Source organism: Nicotiana attenuata, unplaced genomic scaffold (genome assembly GCF_001879085.1).
Source record: "Nicotiana attenuata strain UT unplaced genomic scaffold, NIATTr2, whole genome shotgun sequence".
Classification (NCBI taxonomy): Eukaryota; Viridiplantae; Streptophyta; class Magnoliopsida; order Solanales; family Solanaceae; genus Nicotiana; species Nicotiana attenuata.
The window spans coordinates 142,625-160,088 of record NW_017671941.1 but is presented as its reverse complement, the minus strand read 5'-3'; the positions used below and the strand labels follow the sequence as shown (position 1 = coordinate 160,088).

Below are 17,464 nucleotides of genomic sequence, written 5' to 3'. Positions count from 1 at the left end.
CCACCTCGATTTTTGCCCTCGAAAGATCGGATGACAATTTCATGATCATCTTTGCCTGGGTAGAATCATTCACACGATCAGCCTGAATTTGCGCCTCAAGGGTGGAAACTCCGGCCTGAGCCCTCTTTTTCGCCTTAGAATGGATATTCACGCGCACCTGTAGCTCGGTGAATTCACGTTTGGCTTTGCTGGCTTCTCCCCAAAGTTGCTCCAGTTCGCTCGCCCTATCCTCCAACTGAAACAACAACACGTCAATACAGCAAAATGGGAGTGCAATTGAGCACAAAATGCAGGAAACCTGTTTCTCCAAAAGGGCCTCCCGAACCCGACTCCGGTCAGCCTCACATCGTAAAGAGATAAGCTCGCTTTCCTTTGCCGCGCAAAGACGTCTGAAGGACTTCTCCCTGTCCCGAGCATCCCGCAATAGGGCCTCACAACGAAGCAGTTCGGCTCTGAGCCTATCAAAAACCTGAGGAAAAAAGGTCAGGTGGGAAAAAGAAAAGGGAAGGACGTAAGTCCGAAACATCCTTACGACAACCGGAACTCACCATTAGGACAAAGCGATGAGCCTCGCCGAAGGCTGAAGAAACGTCCGACGATACCCCAACCCCGGGAAACTACTGATCGGCCGCATCCTTTCCCCTTAACCGCCGCGAAAGGGTCGCACCATTACAGGACTCCTCGCGCCCTGGGACATCATTCCTTTTTCCGATGCTTCCTAGATCCGGGGTCGACGATCTCTTTTCCTCCCTCGGGAAATTCGGCCTCACCTCGAAGAAGCTCCTGGCACCTGCAATGGATAAACCAAATTAGCCAGCAAGAAGGAAGCCGCTCCTTAACAAGCCAAGACGCCGAACACCTACTGTGGTGCTTCGCCTCCCACCTCCCCTTTGATAGATCTTGCCATCGACGCCTGTCGTAAACCGAGCAAGCTGCAATCTTACGAGACCATTCGGCTAAGTCCGGGATCTCGCCAGGCAGCCAGCGAGTTGCTATGAACAAAGAGCAGAAAGATGCCGTTACGGGGCCAACCCCATGCTAAGTTAAACAACAGTTCAAACTAAGCACTTACGCGTGAGGTTCCATCTCTCAGGAAATGGCAGAAATTCTTTGGGTATAACATCAGTCGTCCGAATTTGCACGAATCGATTCATCCATCCGCAGTCCTCGTCCCCCTCGCTGCTAATCCCAGGAACTCTAGCGGATCTAAACTGGATAGCGATCAGGCCCCGATAACACAATGGCCGATACAACCTCACGAGATGACTAAGGGTGAATTCTATCTCGGCCCGGTCAACAAAGTATCTCATCGAGCGCACTATTCTCCAAAGAAAGGGATGAACCTACGCCAATGTTACTTGATACCTCCGGTAGAAATCAAGCACGACCCGGTCCGGGGGATCCGGCGCGAAAGCGTGGACATACACACTCAAGAACCCCTCAGCGTATGTCGTTATGTTCTCCTCGGGGGAGGGTACTCGCAAGATCGTACCCTCCCTCCATCCGCATTCTTTCCTAATCATCTCGAGGTTTTCCTCCCTCACTGATGAAGTGATCCTCGACACATGCTCTCGATGACCTGGAACATTAGGGGGTTTCCCCGATGTGGCGAATTTCCTCGAGATAGGGCGACCCGGATCTTGTTCCCCCGATGTCGGGAATGATCCGTCGGTACCAACCAAAGGCGGAGCGCAGCAGGGAGCCTTTTCCGTCCGAGGATCAGTGGCCGAGGAAGCGGCCATGACTACAGCAGGACAAAGGCAAAGAAGATGAGGATCCTGGCAAGAACTCTCTGAGCCGGGGGAGCGGAAGAACTCGCGCAAAGCGAAAGGCTCTGCAGAAAAGATAGGCTTATCAAAATTTGCGAAATCACCGTTTGAAGGGCTGATGAGCAAATATATAAAGGCTGAACGACAGCCGCTTGGTTGTCCAAAGAGGCCAATTAATCCTGGCCACATTAACATCGCCTCCTCCTTGGGGAGTGCATTGGCAGAATCATGCCAGGCGCCCGCATGACTAGTAAGTTCAAAGAGCCTCGGGAGATCCCCGACGTCACAAAAATCGGATTCGGAGAAATTAACAAATCCGCTTCAGGATGCGGCCAGCCTCGGAGTCCCGAAGGGCCGATACCAGAACGCAAAGATAAGGGAGCAAGAAGAAGAACGGACAGAACAAAAACCTTTTTTTTTGTATATACATGTCAACAAGAAGATAAAAACGTCTGTACACTATTTGCTTCCCAAGAAGGGAACATAAAGCAAGGGGGAGGCCAGGAGACTACTTCTCGCTGCTATCATCTTCACCCCTATCGGGAATGTTCAAGAGAACCAGTCTTTCTTCCACCACACGAGCCTCCTCCAAATTGGCAGACAGCTCGAAGCCTCTAGTCTCGAGTTGTTCCAGAATTTCCCTCTTGGCCTTCGCTTTGGCATACTCGAGTTAGTCTCTAGCCGGCTGCCATGGACATATCACGAACCATCATATGCGTCGTGGTCGCATCCTCCTTGTAAGAAGCAACATCTTTTTCGGCCTCAAATTTGGTCGCAGCCAAGGCAACGTTCTCCCTACAAGTGTCTGCAAGAAGACCTCGAGATGTCGCCAATTCCCCGGCCATAACCTCATTTCGCTCTTTCAGCCCAGAAATCTCCGTCTCCAGCCGAAAAATCCGCAAGCTACTTTGCTCGACCTGCGAGGAAGTACAGGTTGATGAATATATGAATCCAGAATATGCGCGAATACGGGGCAAAGGGACGAGTATGAACGAGGCATAATACCTGAGCAACAAGAGCAGCTTTCTCCTGGAGCGCCACCTCTACAACGCCTCAAAGCTCCCCCAACTCTCTATCCCCCTGGGCACAACGTACCTCCCAGTCCCGAAGTTTCGAAGCAAGATTGACACGCTCCTTCTCACGGCAAGAAAGCTCCCCCTGGAGTCGAAGGATGGCGTGATCGTACATCTCCTTACACTACGACATAACGATGAAAGATAAACAAGGCGCCGAGAAAATACCTGAAAACGGAAAAAAAACATGCAAGGGAAGACTATCACCTGCTGCAGAGACTTCTCTACCGCACTAACAGCACCGGGGATATCAAGGTCGGCCTTGTCGATTACGCCGTCAAAAATATCGGCAATAAAATTCCCCCTTTTGGGAGAAGTCCCAGCTTTGGCACCGACCATCCTTTCGACATCTCTCAGCTCCCCGGAAGAGATAGGATAGTTCGAGATCAGATCGTTCAAATAGCCAATTTCTCCATATAGCGACCCGCTCTCCCGAATGGCCCCGAGCTCCAATCTCTCAATGCGGCTCCAACAATTCTCCCCTCGAGGGCTGCGCCAGATCCGACCGTATGAGTCGAGGCCGCATCAGCGTTCCCTTCGAGGGTCCTTTGCCGATCGGCTCGACCAAAACCAGCCGTGTCGAACTCAGCAGCCTCCGATCGGGGCATCTGCAAATCCATCGCGCTGGGCCTTGATCTCCTCCTCAACGGACTCCCCTCATCGTCCTCCCCTTCAACGTCAGGGTTCGACCCAGAAGTTAGAGCAACAGTCTTGTCGGAATGAGCGACGGCTGCCATGCCTTTCCTTTTCCTACTCGTATCGGACTCCAGGGCATTTACTTCGCCGACGGGGGGTGGCCTCATCTGCATATTTTTGCCAAGACCTGTACCAATGCAAAAATCATCATACGATTCCGCTAAGGGTTCGGGGAAACACAAAATACGAAGCACAGACAACGACGGAGCCTCACCATGATTCTTGGCCACCCAACGTCCCTTAGCCAAGACAGTCCAAGACCTAGTATGGTACGGGAACTTCCTATCCAAATGACTTATCCATCCCGGCAAATCCGGGATCACCTCTGGGTACCAGGCGACGGCTGCAGAAAGCGCAAAAAAGCCATTATGACAAATGAAAGGGGAGTTAAGGAGCGGTTAATAGGGAAATTCACTTACGCTGAGCGTTCCACCGCTCCGTAAAGGGCATCCTCCAGGCCGGGATGATGTCTGAGGTTCTCACTCGGATGAACCTGCTCATCCACCCTCGGTCTTTCCTCTCATCAACGCTTGTAAAAGAGGATTTCTTGGACCGGTGGCGGAGCTTGACCAAATCGCGATATAGCCGAGGGCGATACAGTGTAATTAAATGGTTTAGGGTAAAAACCTCGCTTGTGACCCCTTCGGTAAAATGCCTAAGCATCAACACTATCCTCCAAAAGGATGGATAGATCTGGCCCAAAGTCACCTGGTATCGGGCGCAGAAGTCAAGGATAATCGAATCAACTCCCAATGTAGGGGCTTCTACGGATTTATCAGGGCCCAGTGTAAATGGGTAAGTGTATACGTGGAGAAAACTATCCTTGAAGTCGGTAATGCTATCATCGGGTCCAGGAATCTCCACCTTCACTGCCTCGCTCCACCGACAATCCTTCCTAACGCTATTAACATCGGTCACGATGCTGACATATCGAGAAACATGCTCACACCGACCCGGTGTAGACGAGGGAGTCTCGACGTCAAAATCTTTTGACGTATCAATGCTCAAAGAAGGACTCAACCTGTTGTCCCCCTCGAGTGGCCGGGAAGACGACGCGGTGTCGTTCCGACGAGGGAACGTCCTAGAAGTTCTAGCCATGAAGAATGGTGAAAATCCTTTTGCAAAAGGGGGAGGATATCAAGGAGCGGAATTCCAGTTCGCGGGATGGTAAAAACTGTGGGGATAGAAAAGCTCGAACGACCGATGCATTTATAGCAACCGCTAAGGAAACGGAAAAGGCAAACCTACAGCGGATCATAATTCCTCGATTGCCGCATCTGACGGCGGCCCTGCATGGCCCTCTGAGAAGTGGCATTTAATGCTCTTAGACAGCTGACATCATAGCAATGATAACCTCGAGACGGGGATTCAGTATCGTTTCCTACTACTTCGTCTTAGAAAACGCCAAGACTATCTGTATGCGGTGAAATCAGAGGGCCTGATTGCCCACCATTAAGCTGCTTCGGTAAGATATCTCGAGACCTCGAGGATACAAATTCACAGTTTAGTCCTTATCTTCGGGCCTATCGAGACCTGATTCGAGGCTGAGATCGGGATAAAGAATGGAAACCCCCAAGGCAAGCGGTTGAGTCTGACAGGACCGACCTACCCCTAGCCTACGCTGGGGTGTCGAGTCAAGCTGTCACATCTTTATACTTTATGAATTAAATATACATGTATCCCGAGTTTCCTCTCCTATATAAAAGGGACTCATCCAAACTTGTAAAGGACTGATGTTGCTCCCCACTATTCTACAAAGTGCAATAATATCTCTCTCTCTCTCTCTCTCTCTCTCTCTCTCTCTCTCTCTCTCTCTCTCTTTTCTTACTAAAGCTCATTGGTTCTCACTGATACTGAGGATACCTTGATATCCTTTGTCTCTATACGTGTTCTTCACTCTATATGTGTTCTTCATCGTACAAACTTAATTTCGGTCGTAAATAGCTTCATTTGATTATATTTCTAGCTGTTAGATTACTCCCGAATATTCCCGACAACTCGAGCTCGACCCCGAGGTCGACCTCGAAGTCCCAATCGACCAAGCTTACGCCTGGGTAGCAGACCCTTTGATTCGCTCGTTACCTCATTTTATCTCCCCCTCCATCGTTAAAATTCATAATACTAGCATCATCTGCTCTAACAAACTAGCTGGGGAATAGATCACGTATTTTTAGAGTCCCATTTAATAAATTTAGTTGTTGTTACCATTTTCACGGTAAACATGGAGATTTGCAAGAATCAGAATCATCCACCGTTAAATATGGGAGTTAAATAAGGTTTAATGGAAGAATTTCGGAATTGAACTGAGGAGTGCAATTATGAATTTTTAATGAAATACTTCATAATTTAGTATGGCAGTATTTAATTCAAATATTTTGAATTAAGTCTATAATGGGAAGCTTTGTTAATTAAATTATGTGGTCCTTGTTGTGACTGAATAGTTATGAATTAAATGGGATCCTATTTCGTGGTGGAAAAGGAAGACCCAGCAGGTTTAGGAAATTGTTTTATACTCAAAACTTGTGACTATATAAAGGGTTTTATTCCATCAAGGAGGCTACGTTTCGATATACGTTTTTCCATGGAGAAAATTTGACCACATGAATTTTGTAGATTCCTAGTACTATTTGGGTAACATAGTAGAAGATCATGGAGATGGAGAATGGTCTCGTTGCTCACCCTTGGAGGCTCTTCTCGCGATCGCGATCACGCTTCAAGAGACAAGTATCGATTTTATGTTTGATTAAAATATGTTGTTATGTGTTATCTATATTATATGCAGGTGATACGGGCTATTTGTTTCTACGGTATAATGTATACCATCAATTAGCATGTAAACGATGCGTTTAGCGATTGATAACCATTTAATGATCCTTAAAAACATTAAAAAAATCAGGCTGCTATATAAGGGGTGAGGAAGGGGTGGGGTAGGTGGCGAAGAGACAATTTGTGTGGAGTGACACTTTATGAAATTGTTTTAACTTTTTTTTAATACTCACAATCCTTATTAGTTAATAATCCTAGTGATTGGATTTCTATGCTTAGTCTGATAGAAATAAGATATTCAAATAAATAATTTTATAGCGAATGACTGTTCATCTATTGTATTTTCATGCAAATAGGGGGCAAGAAAACTCTATGAAAAGATGGTGGTTTAATTCGATGTTGTTTAAGAAGGAGTTCGAACGCAGGTATGGGCTAAATAAATCAATGGACAGTCTTGGTCCTATTGAAAATACCAATGAAGATCCAAATCGAAAAGTGAAAAACATTCATAGTTGGAGGAATCGTGACAATTCTAGTTGCAGTAATGTTGATTATTTATTCGGCGTTAAAGACATTCGGAATTTCATCTCTGATGACACTTTTTTAGTTAGTGATAGGAATGGAGACAGTTATTCCATCTATTTTGATATTGAAAATCAGATTTTTGAGATTGACAACGATCATTCTTTTCTGAGTGAACTAGAAAGTTCTTTTTATAGTTATCGAAACTCGAATTATCTGAATAATGGATTTAGGGGCGAAGATCCCTACTATAATTCTTACATGTATGATACTCAATATAGTTGGAATAATCACATTAATAGTTGCATTGATAGTTATCTTCAGTCTCAACTCTGTATAGATACTTCCATTATAAGTGGTAGTGAGAATTACGGTGACAGTTACATTTATAGGGCCATTTGTGGTGGTGAAAGTCGAAATAGTAGTTGTGGTGGTGAAAGTCGAAATAGTAGTGAAAATGAGGGTTCCAGTAGACGAACTCGCACGAAGGGCAGTGATTTAACTATAAGAGAAAGTTCTAATGATCTCGAGGTAACTCAAAAATACAGGCATTTGTGGGTTCAATGCGAAAATTGTTATGGATTAAATTATAAGAAATTTTTGAAATCAAAAATGAATATTTGTGAACAATGTGGATATCATTTGAAAATGAGTAGTTCAGATAGAATTGAACTTTTGATCGATCCGGGTACTTGGGATCCTATGGATGAAGACATGGTCTCTCTGGATCCCATTGAATTTCATTCGGAGGAGGAGCCTTATAAAGATCGTATTGATTCTTATCAAAGAAAGACAGGATTAACCGAGGCTGTTCAAACAGGCATAGGCCAACTAAACGGCATTCCCATAGCAATTGGGGTTATGGATTTTCAGTTTATGGGGGGTAGTATGGGATCCGTAGTCGGAGAGAAAATCACCCGTTTGATTGAACACGCTGCCAATCAAATTTTACCCCTTATTATAGTGTGTGCTTCTGGGGGGGCGCGCATGCAGGAAGGAAGTTTGAGCTTGATGCAAATGGCTAAAATATCGTCTGCTTTATATGATTATCAATTAAATAAAAAGTTATTTTATGTATCAATCCTTACATCTCCGACAACTGGTGGAGTGACAGCTAGTTTTGGTATGTTGGGGGATATCATTATTGCCGAACCCAATGCCTACATTGCATTTGCAGGTAAAAGAGTAATTGAACAAACATTGAATAAAACAGTACCCGAAGGTTCACAAGCAGCTGAATACTTATTCCAGAAGGGTNCCATGAGCAGCTTCATTTCAGGTGTTATGACTTGTACGCGTTGTCGGAATTGAATTTCGGGAAATTCGGAGTTGATTCGGAAAGAAAATTCTCATTTCAGAAGCTTTAAGTTGTAAGAATTAGCTAAGATCGGATTTTTGAGTAAACGACCTTGAAATTAGGATCTAAAGGTTCCAGCAGGTTCGTATGATGATTTCGGACTTGGGCGTATTCCCCGTTAAGGTTTTGGATAACCCGGAAGCGTTTTGACGCCTATTGTGGAGGTTAGCATTTTAGAAGAATTTTCATAAGTTTGGCTTGAAGTGCATTTCAGTGTTATCGATGTCCGTTTGGAATTCCGAGTCTGTCAATAGCTCCGTATGGTGATTCTGGAGTTAGGAGCGCGATCGAAAGTGAATTCGGAGGTCCGTAGGTCATTTTGGAGCCATTTAGCTAAAGGTAGAATTTGAAGGTTTTTGAGAAGTTTGACCGGAAGTGGATTTTTTGATATCGGGGTCGGAATCCAATTCCGGAAGTTGGAGTAGGTCCGTGATGTCGAATATGACTGGTGTGCAAAATTTGAAGTCAATCGGACATGATTTGATAGGTTTAAACATCGAAAGTGGAAGTTGGAAACTTCAAAGTTCATTAAGCTTTGATTGGGGCGTGATTCATGGTTCTAGCGTTGTTTGGTGTGATTTGATACTTCGAGCAAGTTCGTATTATGTTTTTAGACTTGTGCGAGTGTTTGGTTTGGAGCCCCAGGGGGCTCGGGTGTGATTCGGGATAGCTTCGGAGTGATTTGCTAAGAAATAGGATTTTTGGTACTGGTATGATCGCATTTGCGATGCATTGGTCGCAATTGCGACCTCGCTTTTGCGAGGTCCCGTTCGCATTTGCAAGCCTGGGCTTCTAGGGGGAAGTTCGCATTTGCGAATGAGGGATTCGATTTTGCGAGGCTGTCACCTTCGCAATTGTGAAGGAAATTGTCGCAAATGCGACCAGGACAGGGTGGGCTAGGCTTCGCATTGGCGATGCAATTGTCGCAAATGCGACATCGCAATTACGAGCCTGGAGTCGCAAATGCGACTTCTGCGTCTGGAGCTGTGGCTTTTTATTCCGAGACTTACCCCATTTCCCTCATTTCCCACTTGGCCTTAGGCGACTTTTGAGAGCATCTGAGGAGGGATTCCATCATCATCAAAGAGGTAAGTAATTTCTACACATCATAAGTCAAATACATAGATTATGGGTAGATTAACATGTGAAAATTTAGGAAAATCAAGGGTTTTAGATGAAAAACCTAGAATTTGGTATAAACGAGATTTGACCACGAAAATTGTTAGGGAATGAAGTAAAAATCATATATTCTTGATCCTTAGGTTATGGGTAACAATTTTCTTCAAACATTTCCATAATCTGGGCGCGTGGGCCTGGGAATGAATATTAGGAACCTTGCATTTAAAGTTGGGAAATTGGTTTAATAAGTAGAATATGAACTTTTGAGCATGTATTGACTAGTTCCTACCCTATTTGAATAGTTTTGGAGTGTTCGGCTCCGAATGTGGAGGTTTGGGCGCGTTCTTGAATCGGAATATAGGCTTCGGAGCGAGGTGAGTCTCCTTTCTAACCATGTAAGAGGGAATTGTCCCCATAGGTGAATTAATCGGTTATGTTCTCCTATTTGTGGGGGCTACGTACGCACGAGGTGACGAGAGTCCGTGCGTAGCTACTATTATGCTATTGTCCGGGTAGTCTAGGACCCAAAAGCATGCTATACTTGGATTAATTGTAAACTTATTGACAGCTCGAATTGCTTAAACCATATCGAATTAATAAATAAATTTCAAAAAGTATTAAACTTCTTTTCTTAAATTGTTGAAAGAGAAAGGGTCTTTTATTTGAATAAACATTCCCCGATAAATTCTTAATTGGCTATTTGAGCATGCATTTCTATATGTATCTGCGTCGCATGTATGATTCGCGAGCAGGGTGATTGTCTATTTTTATGTTGACCGCGTCTCATGGATAGTTCGCGAGCGGGGTAATAGATGCATCTATGGTTCGCGTCGTTCAACCCTCGGCAGTGCACAGTTTATTTTCTGTTGGAGCAGGTCGTACGCCTCGGCATGATTTGCGAAATGCTTGTATTGCTTGCCTTGGAACTTATTAAAGTTGTTATAGCCTCTTTCTGGCTTGAGAATAATTGTATAAATGATAAAAAGGAATTTGGAAGTTTCCTATAAAAGGAGGAATTGTTTATTTGCTTCAACCTATCGAATTATAATCATGTTCATAAAAATCCACGATTTAGCATATATTTGATATATCATTATTGGACCACTAGTAAGTGTCGAAGTTGACTATCTCGTCTCTACTTCTTCGAGATTAGACGGGATACTCATTGAGTACACGTTATTTTCGTACTCATACTATACTTCTGTGCATTTTTGTTGCACATGTATATGTAACTCTAGCGGCCTACTGGCCGTAGCAGCATGGTTGATATGGAGACTTAGGTGAGCTGCACTTCTCGAGGCGACCCGCAGCCAGTAAAGTCTCTTTCAGTTATCTGTATTTATTTCCTGTCCAATATTATATTCCGGACGGTTGTTGTATTATATTATTTCTTAGAAATTGCTCATGCACTTGTGACACCGCGTTCTAGGATGGTTTTGAAATATTTTGTATTGATTGCTTAGTATTTATATTGAATTGAAGCAGTTATCTTTTTACTTATGAAATTTAAAGGAAAATCTTAGTTTTCAAAATTGTTAAAAATTGGAATCTAATTAAGTATTTTAGTTGGCTTGCCTGACAACGGTGTCCGGCGCCACCACGACCCTTAGTGGATTTTGGGTCATGACAACATGGTATCAGAGCACTAGGTTCCTAGGGTCTCACGAGTCATGAGCAAGTCTAGTAGAGTCTCGCGGATCGGTACGGAGACGTCTGCACTTATCCTCGGGAGGTTGCAGGACTGTTAGGAGTACTTCCCTTCTTGATTCCTTATCGTGCGATTTGATCCTTGGAGGCGTATGCCTTTAATTCATTCCTACTCAATCTTACGCGGCGCGAACCGCTTGTTATAAATCGAGAATTTAAGAACAGTAATGGTACTACAGATATGATACGGGATGTTTCTCCCGGTATAGCTGATCGGATTATTATCGTCGCTTTGTAAAAGGATATTTTATTGTTTCAGCCCAGTAGCGGTACTTCTGAGGGCTCTAAGGCTTGGCACAAGTTGCCATGATGCTATAAACTATTGTTCCGCAGTATTGATATGATGGTAGGACATTTGCCTACGTGTCGGGGCATTGAATGACTTGAAGGAAGGTTTACTCAGTACATAATCTAGAGAATCAGTATTTTATTCCTGACAGGGGAAAGGCAATCGGGCTAAGAATGTTCAGATTTGGGTTAATGGAGTAGCGAGGCTGGGTATTTTCAAGTGTGGTGTAATCTTCATCTGCAATGTGGTATTGCCGTCCTCAATTGTATGTGTTAAGTTCGCCGGTGTTATGGTCTTCTGCAATTCGCCTTTGGGCCAAGCTATGGTGAAATAGTATTGAAAACGCGGCTGTCAGATATCGCAGGGTGCGGTAGTTAAGGATTGAATCGGTGTTTCTAATGTCGACGGCTCGAGAAAGATGATCTTCAGAAAGGTTTAAAGTTAGTAGCAATGGTGGGTACAAGTGCTACAAAGATAGATTTTATTTAAGGCAACAACTGAGCAGCAAAGGATGAGGATAGACCTATGGGAAGTGTCAGGCGGTGGCTAAAAATTTCTAGAAGACTGAGTATAAGGGGCCAAGGGTCGAGTAGTCGATTAAAGGGATGAGTTCCGCCAAAGTGGGAGAGTGGCGGAGTTGCATATGGGCATTGTGGTAGGGTGACTATGAACCTTAATAAGAGTTTGGAGTGATTTGGGGAAATTTTAGTGATTGGTGACTTGGGCCAACGAATTAATTTGAAGTATGGGCTATTATGCGGCAGGAGATTTGATATAACGGGAAGGAGCTGATTGAATGAAGAAGGATGCAATATAACTTTGAATTGGAAGAATGTTTCCGCACATTTAATTGATGTCCACGAGGGGCGAATGGACTTGTGCAGCTAGAGAGTGAGCTCGGACTCGGGATGGGTTATTGATGTCGTAGTTATTGTACCCCGTGTAGCAGCGCTGGAAGATGTTGGGCAGTGATTTCTACAGGTAGGTTATTCCTGTGAGCAGGTTAGCGGTCGTGTGGTTGGCGAGGCTTCTGCGAAGAATTCTATTGGTTATACAGCGAAGGGATTGATCGTGCGAATGTTGTTGATGATTCAGAGTATAAAAAGGGGGTTTCTACAGTAAGATATCGAGAATGTTGGCGAGTGATTGCGCAAGATTATGTCAATAAGAGATTAAGAATCCTGATGAACTCTAGAGTTGTGTAATAGTGGCTTCGAGCTAAGTGGGAGAGCCCCACTGCCTATGATTGGGTTGCATGGTTAACTACTTGCAAGTTTCTGGTTATCAGCATGTTGATGGGTTATTTCAGCCACGGGAAAAGAGCTTAGGTGCGAATTTGAGCAAAGGGATTGTTAAAGGTGTGCTATGATTGGTCTTATTGGCTCATGTTCAGATTTGGAAAGGATTCAGGATTTGTGCTTCGTATAGATGTGGGGTCCAAGGGAAGTGATTCTGCAAGGTGCTCCACCAAGAGGGTATTCATGTGATAGAAGACTCATGGAGTTGAGTATATTTGGGGCCAAGTCAGAGTGGGTGGCTCTCAACAACGGTCCTAGTGAATTCAAAAGTTAAAGTGTGATGCCTAATGATTCAAGCCTATAGGTAGAGTTAAGAATCAAACTTGATAGCAGCCTATGAGAAGAGGCACAGAATGTTCTATGATGTTTTGGCTTGCGATGTAGCAATTGGGAGGTACAAAATGGTTCGTGGGATTTGAGACAGCATGGTCTCGTGATTCAGGGTCACTCGGGATGAGTGCGGATGGAGTGTGTTAAGTGTTGAATGGAATTATCATTGTTTCTATGGCAATTAAGGATAAATTGGAAGAAGAGGGATTGGGTAGCCATAGTCGAATTGGCGTGTTGCTGGTAGTGAGCAGTTCTTTCAGCGTGATCGAGTTATGCTAGTGAAATGTGGCGGTGCGTGCGAGGCTTGTCGGCCGCCGTAGTTGGTGATATTTAGAAAGTACTCTAGTTTTATGGCCTGTTATGTGTAGGCGGATCACGGAAGGGCTATGGTGGCTTAGACCACTACTTAGAGATTTGCATATTTACACGGTCATGAGAATTAACCTGTGTGTTGCTATGGTCCTCCTGAAGTGAGTTAAATGGAAAGTTTTATATGATGAAGTGTTAATCTAACAGTGGTTCCAAAGCTATGATGAAAAACGAGTTCTATCGTATATCGGCATGTTGGGTGCAGTGAGTGGTATGGAATTTGAAGTGAAGATCAAGGTAGCAGTTCGGTGTTGACAAGGATGTCACGAGCTCGGATGAGCAGGAAAGAAGTTTCGATGTTTAAGGTAAGTTGGTATTGTCTTTAGCGTCACCTGAGATCGGTGTTTTGTATAAAAAGGGCTTTGCATCCTGGTTAATGATTCTTGATCGCTTTTCAGCATTAGTGCGGCCAATGGTTTGGAGGTATGACCCAGTTATTTGTTATGGTAGGTTGTGGGAGTATGTCTCATAGGAAGATTATATGAGTGTGGCAGGTAGTCACTTGATTGATTAAAGACTTAAGCCAAGTATGAAGGTTGCGATAATATCGTTGATTTGAGAATATATGCCTGGAGGGCACTCAGTCTATTGAGTGGTGGACTGCGGATAATTTATCCGAGTATGATGGATGTTCTTACGTGTTATGAGCGGAAGAGGAGTTATTATGGACCTTTGAAAGGTAATTAGCCTAGTTCAATGCGATCAGAATCGGCTTGAGGTTGGTGGATGGATTCAAATGTGAATATGGGCTCTATATCAGGCCAAACGTGTTCAATTCAGTAATGCGCTCCTTGTGGAGGAGTTGTCAAGGTGTTATTTTGTTGTCGGATATTTCATGTAGTGATACGTTGCGCCGTGTGAGTTGGGAGGCGGCTTGAGAAATTGCTTATGTGTTGAGGATCCGCGTAGAGATGATGTTATATGAGCAGGATGGCTTTTGAGATTTCAAATCGTATATCGCACCTCAGTTGTGCTTGAGTTTTGTGGCTTCTGGCGCTATATGTCTCCCCAGGGATGGAGTTATGCACTTAGTGTGCTTGTGACCAATATTCGGTATATTATTGAAATGAGCAATCTAGCTCGGTGCGTATCTCCTTATGCGAGTTTTATGGGTGGATCGGGTGGCACGCCGCCATGGTTATGTTCTTCGGATCGGGTTGCGCGCCGCAACAGTGTGAAGCTGAGTACAGTTCCCCGTATCTGTTTTGATGTGTTTTGTTTCCTATTTTACGAGGAAAGCTTATATTAGTTGTGTGCCCGCGTCGCATTTATGATTCGCTAGCGGGGTGTTTGTTTAATTAACTCGACCGCGTCGCATGTATAATTCGCGAGCGGTGTAGTTGAATTTCCTTCTCAAAGTTTGCTTTCCTTTATATCGCGTTCGATATGGTAGCCTATTGGCACATTGTAGCATCATAGGGACTTTTGGTCATGTCGGGGTGGCTTATTGCCAGAGCAGTTCGTACTGGGTGAGACGAGATCATTGAATTCGAGATCAGTGTAATCTGAGTATATGAAGTATATTAAGGAACCAAGACCATTATTCGGTTCAGAGTGAGGTGAGGGTTCTTGTCAGGAGTATAGACCCAATGATTTGTTGATTCAGCAATTGGTTATGAAATTCTACGCCTATCTTCCGTCGTGGCGGTATTGTAAGAGTTAGAGTAAGAGCTATGCATATCATGAGGTGTGTTGTGAGCATCAGAGTCATGGAATTTCGACTAAGTTGATCAGAGAATGTTATTGTGGTCCTATGAAAAAATGGTGCGAGGGGTAAATTCAGCTAAGGTAAGCAGCCGTGTTTTGGTGTTGCGTGTAGATGTTGATATGGTGAGCGTATGTTGGAAACAGATCGGGCATAGAATTTTGGATGTTGGAATTAGGCTCTAAGGCTTATTTGCTTGAATAAAGGGAATATCTTCAGAATTTATCGAGCTAATGTGCTCAACTGAGTTGTGGTAGCACGGGAAGCTGTATGAGGAGTTAAACAGTGATTTCAGACTACTTCAGTGTAGTTCTCAGCACGTTCGAAGACGAACGTATGTTTAAGTGGGAGAGAATGTAACAACCCGACCGGTCGTTTTGAGCCCTAGTGCGTCGTTAAGCAGTCTGAGGCCATGAGCAGCTTCATTTCAGGTGTTATGACTTGTACGCATGGTCGGAATTGAATTTCGGGAAATTCGGAGTTGATTCGGAAAGAAAATTCTCATTTCAGAAGCTTTAAGTTGTAAGAATTAGCTAAGATCGGATTTTTGAGTAAACGACCTCGGAATCGGGATCTGAAGGTTCCAGCAGGTTCGTATGATGATTTCGGACTTGGGCGTATGCCCGATTCGGGTTTTGGATAACCCAGAAGCGTTTTGACGCCTATTGTGGAAGTTAGCATTTTGGAAGAAATTTCATAAGTTTGGCTTGAAGTGCATTTCAGTGTTATCGATGTCCATTTGGAATTCCGACTCTGTGAATAGCTCCGTATGGTGATTCTGTAGTTGGGAGCGCGATCGGAATTGAATTCGGAGGTCCGTAGGTCATTTTGGAGCCATTTAGCTAAAGGTAGAATTTGAAGGTTTTTGAGAAGTTTGACCAGAAGTGGACTTTTTGATATCGGGGTTGGAATCCGATTCCGGAAGTTGGAGTAGGTCCGTGATGTCGAATATGACTGGTGTCCAAAATTTGAAGTCAATCGGACATGATTTGATAGGTTTAAACATCGAAAGTGGAAGTTGGAAACTTCAAAGTTCATTAAGCTTGGATTGGGGCGCGATTCATGGTTCTAGCGTTGTTTGGTGTGATTTGAGACTTCGAGCAAGTCCGTATTATGTTTTTAGACTTGTGCAAGTGTTTGGTTTGGAGCCCCGGGGGCTCGGGTGTGATTCGCGATAGCTTCGGAGTGATTTGCTAAGAAATAGGATTGCTGGTACTGGTATGATCGCATTTGCGTTGCATTGGTCGCAGATGCGACCTCGCATTTGCGAGGTCCCGTTCGCATTTTCGAGCCTGGGCTTCTAGGGGGAAGTTCGCATTTGCGAACGAGGGATTCGATTTTTCGAGGCTGTCACATTCGCAATTGCGAAGGAAATTGTCGCAAATGCGACCAGGACAGGGTGGACTAGGCTTCGCATTTGCGATGCAATTGTCGCAATTGCGACATCGCAATTGCGAGCCTGGAGTCGCAAATGCGACTTCTGCGTCTGGAGCTGTGGCTTTTTATTCCGAGACTTAGCCCATTTCCCTCATTTCCCACTTTGCCTTAGGCGACTTTTGAGAGCATCTGAGGAGGGATTCCATCATCATCAAAGAGGTAAGTAATTTCTACACATCATAAGTTAAATACATAGATTATGGGTAGATTAACATGTGAAAATTTAGGAAAATCAAGGGTTTTAGATGAAAAACCTGAATTGGTATAATCGAGATTTNAAGACTAAATCAGTATATGTAAAGGCATGCTAAACTATATGTTATCTGATTTACGGGGTTTATGTGAGCCTTACCTGTTTGTCTGTTCATTCCCCCTACTTGTTACTTGTTTTTGAATGTCGATTAGAATTTTTGTCCTTTACAACTCCATAAAGACCCCCATCCTTTTCTCCCCCTTTTAGGATTAGTAGTCCTAATGCCCCGGGACTGATAGCTTGGGACGGGTAATAGCATGCGATAGGCAAACGATACCATTCCGCGCTCCAATACCTTAACGGGGTGGGAAAGGGTACCGCTTTTTAAGTATATCAGTGAAAATCCAGATCCTTTATCGAAATCGTCAAAATAGGAGTAAGTTTGAAAACTGTAACTTTTTCCCAAGACTTTTCATTAGGTAACTGTTTCATTTTCAGATAGCATGAGGAAAGTACATCTTTATGCCTACATGTCAAGATACAGGTAAAAATCGTGAATGTTACCAAAACCGGGTAGCAAAAGAAAAATGCATCTCTATGCATGTATCTTAAGTGCGTATGTCAAATGCAATGCCTCTCAGTGATGAAATCATGTACTCACACTCTCAGGTGCTTAACCTTACTGTCTAACATTATCTCTTACTGTGCTCAATACTCAGCACACTCAATCACTCAGCACTGTACAGTACCTGTGCGGCGTGCAAACCGATCCATAAACATAACATAGTCGACTGCGCTCGCTGGGGGGTGTGCAGACTCCGGAGGGGCTCCTAC

At 44.1% G+C, this 17,464-nt stretch overlaps 1 protein-coding gene across 1 annotated transcript in view; it reads left to right on the top strand.

Moving 5' to 3' along the window:
* Positions 1–6,625: 6,625 nt before the first annotated feature.
* LOC109210965 (acetyl-coenzyme A carboxylase carboxyl transferase subunit beta, chloroplastic-like) overlaps positions 6,626–17,464 on the top strand; it is a 54,935-nt gene continuing 44,096 nt past the window's right edge. The window contains exons 1-4 of the mRNA XM_019374448.1: positions 6,626–8,105; positions 9,074–9,271; positions 12,608–12,626; positions 12,692–12,757. Coding sequence (XP_019229993.1) covers positions 6,626–8,105; positions 9,074–9,271; positions 12,608–12,626; positions 12,692–12,757 — 1,763 coding nt within the window. The remainder of the gene's footprint in view (positions 8,106–9,073; positions 9,272–12,607; positions 12,627–12,691; positions 12,758–17,464) is intronic.